The 10,000-nt window shown below is 32.7% G+C and overlaps 1 protein-coding gene across 1 annotated transcript in view; it reads left to right on the forward strand.

Annotated features, from left to right (window-relative positions):
- LOC144965181 (putative neurotrophin receptor LTRK 1) overlaps positions 1–10,000 on the forward strand; it is a 64,532-nt gene that overhangs the window by 2,054 nt on the left and 52,478 nt on the right. Inside the window, exons 2-3 of the mRNA XM_078900243.1 lie at positions 1,138–1,654; positions 6,834–6,908. Coding sequence (XP_078756369.1) covers positions 1,458–1,654; positions 6,834–6,908 — 272 coding nt within the window. The 5' untranslated portion in view covers positions 1,138–1,457. The remainder of the gene's footprint in view (positions 1–1,137; positions 1,655–6,833; positions 6,909–10,000) is intronic.

Here is a 10,000-nt window from a genome sequence, read left to right on the forward strand (position 1 = left end):
AATATGTTGGGTTTTCATTGAGTTTATTGTATGGTCTTGTGGTTTAAAATCGTAACGCATCAGGGCATGGAGTTTTAAAGATATAATATAATATTCACATGCCCGTATTGTTGTCAGTTGTAAAAATTAATCATCAATACATTTCAGTAAGCAGAGGCCGACGTTGCGTATTATAAAAAAGGTGAATTAAAACTCACTCGATGACAACAATTAGTCAAAATTGTGACGTTTTAAAAATTGCACAACTGTTCACGGCTCCCAGTATTGGTGCTATGCGCCTAGTTAAAATGCACAAAACATCCAACTGCCGGGTATAACGTACAAACACACAAAACGGTGTGTATCTTGAAACGTTTATAGTTTGATTGATACAATTTAGTGACAGCTACCCAGAAAAATGTCTGGCTAAAACAATAACAAAGAGCAGAATGACGTCAATTTCGTTCTTCCTATTGGTCAAAAAACTCATAACATCCGCCACCTGATATAACGTACCAATACACAAATCTATATCTTGAACCCAGATGTTACGGGTTGTTTGTATAGGGGTTCATAAAAAAAAGCTTAATTTAAAAAAATAAATAAATAAATAATAAAAAAATATATAATAATAATAATAATAATAATAATAATAATAATAATAATAATAATAATAATAATAATAAAAATAATAATAATGATAATAATAATAATAATAATAATAATAATAATAATAATAATAATAATAATAATAATATAAATAATAATAATAATAATAATAATAATAATAATAATAATAATAATAATAATAATAATATAATAATAATAATAATAGTAATAATAATAATGATAATAAAAATAATAATAATAATAATGATAATAATAATAATAATAATAATAATAATAATAATAATAATAATAATAATAATAATAATAATAATAATAATAATAATAATGATCATGATGATGCTCATGATATCTTAATAATTCATAAGGACTATATCCTGAATTTAATGCCTACAATTCAGATCAATCATCCCACAGATTATAAACATTTTTTCTGTGACACATTTCTTCAGACGTCATTGTTTGATATAATATAATATGGTTTCAGTTGTTATATTATGATATTATTTCTAAATGGCGTAAAATTAAAAGGACAGATTTTAGCATCTCAAAAGTTACTGGTGATTCAATATGTGAATGGCATTCATAGGACAGGCTAATACGCCTTGCAGTTAGGTGGGTTTGTGTGAACAATAACGATTCAGTGAGTTATTAACTTTTGAAACCAGTAGTATGTTTTCTTTGGAAATAAATGTACCATGAAAACAGAAATCCATGTGCTTTTAGTACTGTAATGCAACTGGAAGTATTTCGATATAATATACCTTTTTTCTGTCTGATTGTGTCGTGAAGAAATCCCAAGATATTATAAATTATTACAGCTCACCACGACAACATTGATCTTCTCACCAATGGCTTTACAATATATTTACATTTGGATCTGTTTGTCCTCGGCGGTCGTGTCAGCGGTGCCCAAGTGCCCTCTATACTGCATGTGCCCTGAGATAGATATAGCATTTACTAAAGGATACGCTTTAGTGTGCATTCAATCAGACACTTTAGATGCTGTGCCGCAAGTCACTGATGAACCCGAGTCTTTCCTGGAAATGTGAGTATTCAGTATTATGAAGATGGATTTAAATTATGAGAAATTAACGAATTGGTGTAAATCATTAAACAACTTAAACAACTTCGGTGCCAAACCAGATCCATGAGAGAGACTATTCCATATTTTCCTAACTTTGCTCATGAAATCTATTAGAGTGAAGTTGAATCTAGAGAGCAACTATAGGGCATTTTTGCTCATTCTGGCCTTCACAAGTTTTAACATTAGCCCTTTGGCACATACCATTTAGAAAGCCACCAATAGGTCAATAAAACCGGCCCCGTCCGCGAGATCCGTTCGAAATATGCCACAACATGCAAAGAAAGGGCAATGATCTGTTCCGTAGAGCATCTCCCGCCTCTGGAGCCTGCCTATTCAAGTGGTAAGGCTGAGTCTAGGACCGATAATGATAAGTTATTTATTTATAAATAGCGCTCAACTTCCACCTAAGTGCTCAGAGGTACTTTAAAATATTAAGTGTCATTCAAACATGCATTCTTTGACAATTTTGAGAATACATATGAAGAAACAAACACATACACATGCACACAAACTCAAACACAGATACATTTAGATTCATACAGATTTAGATTGATTACAAAAAAAGATCACTTATACAGTGGAAATTGTCAGTCTGAATTGAATTTTCTTGACAACTCCTCAAGGTTGTGCAATATCCCCTGTATTATTCACGATATACACGAATGACTGTAGAAGTCAAAACCTGAGTGTACCTTTAATACAGTTTGCAGATGACACCGCTCTTCAAGGCCTTATAACAAACGGCAAATAAGTGGCTTATATACAAGAAATTGATAGGTTTGTGTCTTGGTGTGATACCCACCACCTAGTGCTTAACATAAGTAAGACAAGGAGCTAGTGATTGACTTTAGGAGAGTGAAGGAACCGATAGAACCGTTAAAATTAAAGGACCAATTCGTACAGCGAGTTCCTCACTACAAATATCTTGGTGTAACGATTGACGACAGGCAAATAATTAAGCATAAGATGTGCGGACGTACTTATTTCTTATCAAAACTTTCTCAGTTTAGAATAGATAAAACCCTCTGCACATTATTTTATAAAGCAGTAATCGAAAGTGTCTTGTCATTTTGTATAACAGCTTGGTGAGGCAATTGCTTAGCAGTGGAAAGGAACAAAATAAATTCAAATATTTAAAGATCCATTAAATACTATATAAATGATGTTGACGATGTAGATCTTTTATACGAGAAATTTTGTATTAATAAAATAATTAAAATATTAGATGACCAGCATCATCCACTAAGACCATCAGTTATTATGTCAGGAAGGAGTGGTCGCCTTTCTCTATTTCAACAAAAACAGAGAGACACCGGAAATCTTTTCTGCCGTCCAGTATTAGGCTTTATAACAATAAGCAATAATCATTTCGCTTTGTATTTCCAAATAATGTAAATATTAACTTATTAATTAATTTGTTTTGCAATCTTTTCAACTTTCAATTTATAGTGATAGTTTTAACTATTTTACAGTGTTGAAATTATTCATATAAAGCGCTGGTTGTGGAACCGCTCCTTTTATTAGTTTTACATCTGAGGCCACCTACAGAAAAAGACATTAATAAAGGATAAGCTGGTTCTTGGGGAGATTAAGAGAGTCTCCAGCCGACATGCGCTGCTAATTTTGTAATGGAAGCTTAAGAGTAGGAATATGTCGCTGTCCGTCTCCTTCGCTAGTGTGCTTGGTTCCAAAATAATCTTCGCGTGTTTCCACACTTTTGAAGCTTTCCTTTTAATAAGATGTTAGACATAGACCCCCCTCCCCCCTCCAAAGTCAAGCCATTGCACTGGGGCCCACATATGTGACCAATACGTTGCCGAAATTGACCTACTACTAATGGCAACCTAGTCTTTGAGACATAACGACAAGGTCCAGCCCGTCTCTTCGAATTGGGGTAGCGAGTCCCAAATCTGACTGTATGTCTTGGGTCAACGTACTCAAAAGGGTGATTCTTGGCCTGTTTGCTAACCTTCGTATATTTGGTACCTGTGTCTATCTCACATTACGGTACAGCCTTTGCATAAGTCCGGTCGGGATTCGATTTCTTTCTCAGTCGCCAAGCATAGTGGCTAGAGTTAGTAAAAAAAATTATACTTTCCACGGTCTCCGCCGACATATGTTTCCTTACGTCTGCCAGAGAATGAAATGTGATAAGAAGGGGACATACAATGCTTTATTTATGATTAATTATACATTGAAACACAAACGGCAAAATGAACATGAGAAAGTCTGTCACTAGCAACTGCGTGGTATATATATATATTAGCACGAGTTATATTGAACTACTGGCAGTCCGTAAATTGTTGGATTCCCTTCATGCTTCCCCCAAAACTACTTATTAAAGATGATGCAAATCGTGGTAGTATACAAATCTGTCTTCCGGAACGGGTTGTACTTGCAATTTTCGTTGTGAATGGGTAACACGTGACTTTGTCAGGGATTTAGATGGGGAGCGGTTTTGCTGTTCTAAAACGACCAGGGTAAAAGAATCGGCAATGTCAACGTGTGTTGGTTTTAACCGATCAATGGGCATGACATCGTGTATGCCTCTTTTGATCCTGAAGGTCTTATCGACGGATGACACAGCTTTGTAGGGGCCAGCAGTGGTTCACGGCGGGCATACATTCTGAAGAAAGCGAATTTGAATTGAGTCAGAAGTGGGAGACTTTAGAGGACGTTGTGCTGATGTCGGTATGGGCACCGATGGATCCAAATTGATCCCATTTGCTTTACTGGAATACTAAAAATGTTGTGAATAGCATGGCTTGGTGTCGTTGGTTATGAATTTACCTGGAACTGCAAATGTTTTAGACAAGTTCAATGGATCAAACATCACTGTCCTCTTTTAGTTCGTCAATCCAATTATGGGCCTGGAAGCGTGTATTCAAAGATGCTTTCAAATTATGATGAGAACGTTCTCAAGGCCCATGGATTTGTGGCCTGCCATGGAAATGGGGTGGCATTCAAAAAGAAACACAGAACGTGAGTTGCACGATAAGAACGGGAGGTCATTTTTTTGTAAAAACCTGGGCTTATTTACTAGAGGACAATATGGGCACCTGACTCTAAATGGTAAATGGATATCATAATATACACAAAGAGTCAAGCATGGTTATTTCTCTTGTATCTAGATACCTATATTACATGGTCATGAACAGTAATTCTATGCACTTTGACACCTAAATTGTTTACTATCCCTGACCATAAAGATGATGTGAACTGGGGTTCATGGTCAGAGGATATGTCTTGTGGTGTCCTATATCTTGATATCCATCCATGAATCAGAGCTCGGGTGCAGTCCTTTCCAAGTGTGTTCTAAAAATATAATATCTCTGACCATCGTTTATTGTGGCCGATAATTGTAAGTTTCAGAGTGATAGCATCTTATTTATAAGCCTAAATAAATGCTGGTCGTCAATAAAGATAATCCATCGTCGCTCTTTTACGCCCCGTAACCAGAAGAATCGGCATATATATCCTGCTACCAAAATAGTTATACTACCTAATGGTTCAATATTTTGTGTAACCTCCCAAGGAGTTTTGAATCGAAGAGAGGAAGGTGTGACGTGACGAATTCGGCTTTCATATTAAAACTTAACTTGAGCTTTTATAAACAATAATAATGCTGAAATCTTATATAGCGCTATAACTCCGAGACACCAGACTCTAAGCGCAATATCCACTAAACGTGCTCAAATCGCTTTACAAAGCGGTCCCTGACCAACAGCAACACGTAACAAGTAGAACGGGACATGACGCTTGTTAGGCGATATTACATTTTTTTTCGGACAGAGACTACGTTGTTAACGACCAGGTACTCATTTTACATCTGAGTACGGTGAGAGAATGTGAGTAAAGAGCCTTTTCCAAGGACTCAGCTATGCGCCGAGCGAGGTTCGAATCCAGGACCTTCCGATTCTAACGCAAGTGTCATACCACAAGATCACATAGCCGCACCTTAGACTGCACAATATTTATGTCAAATGATTATTTGAAGGGACTTTCCCCATTTCGACTTAAAAAGCGATTGTTATTAACGAGCCGTTATCCACAAAGAAATAATAATATGGTCTAAATAGAGCAAAAATGAACGTTGATATAAATCATAAATGTATGCAGAAAATCCACGACGAATATTGAACGCATTTTTTAAAGTGTAGATAGGACTACGGACTACTTTTTAATGGCCGGATGTTATGTCCCACTGTTTACCTTATCATGAATTGGAGAAAAACGAAAACGTGACTATATTATCAAAGAGGACGTATGTAACAAAGTGGGATCTGGAGTCACGTTCTATTTTCGTAACGTTCATTTATTTGTTTCTCTCAAAGAGAAAAATGGACAAATCTGTGTTTCCCTTCAAAATGATAAAGAAAAAAGAAATATAATGTCTTCCATTCATTCAAATCTCGGTTTTGTATAAAGCTGGAGTTACCAGGTTTTCTGTATCGATAAACAATCAGGAACAATCATTGTTTGCTCCCCTTTGGGCAGGACATTGGTTATCGTGAAGTTTGCTACTTACAGCTAGATCTAACATAAACACGCTTATCCAACCATCGGAGTGCACAGGATGGTAAATATAAAATTATGATCATATTATACGGATTTAATCTGTTGGCCTGTTAGTTGACTGCTTCATCAAATAAACAACTGGCACTCACACTCTGTGTTATTTATTCCATTAAACTTATCATAAATATAGTGTTAGCGTTGTGAAATTGGCAAGATATGAGGTCATGCTTGTTTAAAATAAATTGAATTCTTATTATAAGGTGAAAAACCAAAATCATACTGCAATTATGGAAACATTTCACGATTCGGGGTGTCCCTAAACCTAATAAAAGATATTACTCCGTACAAAGGCAAAACGCCATTAATACTCTTAGAGTAGAATATGTTTTGCATCGAAGAAGCACAAAGGCAATCAACTTGTCAAAAAATTCTTAAACTTGAGACTTTTCCTTGAATGGATCTCAGATTTAGAAAGTTTTGACATATTTGGCATCTCTTACTTCATAATACACATGTATTTGAAGAGAGGATATGCCATCGAAATCTTAACAGATATTTTATCATTGAAGGCATTTGAAATAAAGACTGGTCTTTATTGTGTTTTATTTCATTTCATTTACAGCCAGATTAAGTACCAGCCACGATTGACCCAGTTAAGTGGGAAAGATTTCTACAATTACACCCGTCTTTGCAATTTGTGAGTATCTGAGTTTTTAATATTTTAAAATGTATTAAATATTCGATTTGTTAAACTCAAATGATGTAATTTGGCAAGGTTTTCTCCTTTTAATACACCAAGAAATGAAAATGAATAAAGGGCTAAACCAAAAAAAACTTGTTCATAACAAATGGTATGATAAATAAGAATCAAATCAGGGAATTACGATACAAACAAATGGAGAACACTTCAAAAATATCATGATAACATGAATAAAATATTTTACATAAAATTCTGAATAGAAGTTTGCCAAAGGGTTATTTTCATATCTGACATGGAATGTTTCAAGTATTGTGCTATTTGAAAACTGAGGAAAATTGTAATTTTCATCAGTTTCTCAGAGTTTGGAAGTGAAAATATTACAATAGCCTTATTTGGTTACAGAATCGTACCAGTTGATCAATGGACTTTGTGAAACGGACAGGAAATGTCATTGTGACACTGAATGATATTTGAACATTAGACATATTATTTTTGTAGTATTAAATGATATAAAATTATTATTGTTATGTTTTTCGGTATTTTGTATCAGTCAACAATCAACTCCTTTCTAATGGGTTTTAGATATGAAATTAATGGATATAAGACAAGAATAGCGATTACCTGTTCGAATTTAATCGAAACCATATTAGTGTTCTATGGGGCGTTCGAAAATGAGGAAAATAAAGAAAATTATCGATTACTATGAGGGAAAGGTTTGTAACTTAATTATTCACGGTGGAAGGAAAACATATTATTATTTTGTTAAGTAGTTTTCACCCAGCGCTCATCGAAATAGCTGGCTACTTAAAAGTCACTTTATATCTCATGTAAATGGAAATTTTCGAGTTTTGAATATTGATAGGAAACCAGTATTTTTCGAATGAGAGACGATTGCATGTATAAACAAATCTCCAACATAAAACAACTTAACATTCTGCTGTCTCTCTCTCTCTCTCTCTCTCTCTCTCTCTCTCTCTCTCTCTATCTATCTATCTATCTCCCTCTCTCTATCTCTCTCTATCTCTCTCTCTCTCTCTCTCTCTCTCTCTCTCTATATATATATATATATATATATATATATATATATATATATATATATATAATATATATGCCCAGTATAATGTATGTAGACAAGAATTTTGACTTGAGCTTTGTCAGTGTTTGGGTTTTTTTTTTAATCTGTAAGTTATCGCATCTGCGATAAACTAATGCCAATGCAGCAGTTGTAATTTTTTTATTTTCTCTTTTCCTATCATTCATTTTAAAAAAGAAAAGAAAAGTGCTTATTTTTATACGATCATATCCAAAAGCTTATGTTATTATAACTTTTATTTATTGTTCTCTTTTAAGTGTCGTTGCATCAAGAATTTTATAAAACAGCATGGCATTGCATAGTGATCTTTATTGTGTCATTTAAAGACATTTTGCTTTTGTTGGGTTTTTTAATAAAAATGTTTCCTTTTCGATTGTTTTTTTTGTGGGTTTATTTTTTGTTTGTTTGTTTGTTTTGTTGTTGTTGTTATTTTGGCGTGTGTGTTTTTCATCATAATACCAATTTGAACATTATAGCAAAAATCTATTAAAAAGAAAAGAAAAAATGCTTATTGCGGTGACTCAGGCTTTTGCTATACCTTTAATGACATTAAAGATATATATATATATATATATATATATATATATATATATATATATATATATATATATATATATATAATCCCCGAGTGTGCTTTGATTTTCAGTTTACTTTATCTGCATCCCACCCTTTTTTTATACAGTTCTCAGATTGCAGCTCCTTTTTTTCAATATTTGATATGAGTTAGAAGGAAAGAATAGATGAGAAATGACGTCTGTATTAATAATAATAATAATAATAATAATAATAATAATAATAATAATAATAATAATAATAATAATGATAATAATAATAATGATAATAATAATAATAATAATAATAATAATAATAATAATAATAACAATAATAATAATAATAATAATAATAATAATAATAATAATAATAATAATAATAATAATAATAATAATAATAATAATAATAATAATAATAATATTAATGATAATAATAATAATAATAATAATAATAATAATAATAATAACAATAACAACAATAATAATTATTATTATTATATTATTATCATCATCATCATCATCATCAGCATCATCATCATCATCATCATTCTCATCATCACCATCACCATAATCATAATAATAATAATAACAATAATAATAACATGGGGCGCAAAAAGAGTACTTTGTATAATTTTTTACCATACTCTAGTAGAAACTATTCACTTATTTGGTCATTGCGGAGAAACCAATTATAAATGAAATATGCAAATATGGCCGCCGTAACTATTATAAACATTGCGTGCGCAATGCAAATGACAGTCATGTTTCAAAAATAAATTACTAATAGGGATGGTAGCTATCCAATTGCTGTGTTATGATGAATAAGTAATACAAAATATGCGAGTTTATTTTATTTTTTTCATTTCTTTTGTTTATCTTTTTAATGGCTGTGTAATTTTGATGAGCGATTCAACTTTTTAAAGATGCATTAGATGAGGGCAAGATAAATGATTGTTTATATAACAAGGGGGATAAATACATGTCCAAATCATTTAGACAATACGGACGAATTTTTATTTGAGCTTTTGAAAACGTATCGGGATTACAATTTTGTTATAGGAAGGTATTCAACAATTGGGTTTTTAAAGGCTGAAATTAGTATCTAGCACAGCCTAGACGTTTTTAACATTTGTTCCTCTGAAAAGTCGTACTTACTATCCCCACAATCACCATATTGTTCAATATAAGTTTTGAGCCCTGAACAGCACGGGAAATGAAAAGAAAACAATAATGAAGGATAGATTATCACTTTAAAGGAAGGGCAAACCGAAACGTTTATAACATTCATCTCTGTAATGAATTGTACTTGCCATTACCATTACATCTCTCATTGTATTTCTCAACATAAAAATTGGGGATTGAGTAGCTCGGATAAATGAAAAAATGATGATGGGTAATTTACCGTTGTAGATGAGAAGGGAACTCAAAACGTCCATAACAGTCGT

Source organism: Berghia stephanieae, chromosome 2 (genome assembly GCF_034508935.2).
Source record: "Berghia stephanieae isolate SIO BIC M18660-M18661 chromosome 2, UCSD_Bste_1.3, whole genome shotgun sequence".
Lineage (NCBI taxonomy): Eukaryota > Metazoa > Mollusca > Gastropoda > Nudibranchia > Aeolidiidae > Berghia > Berghia stephanieae.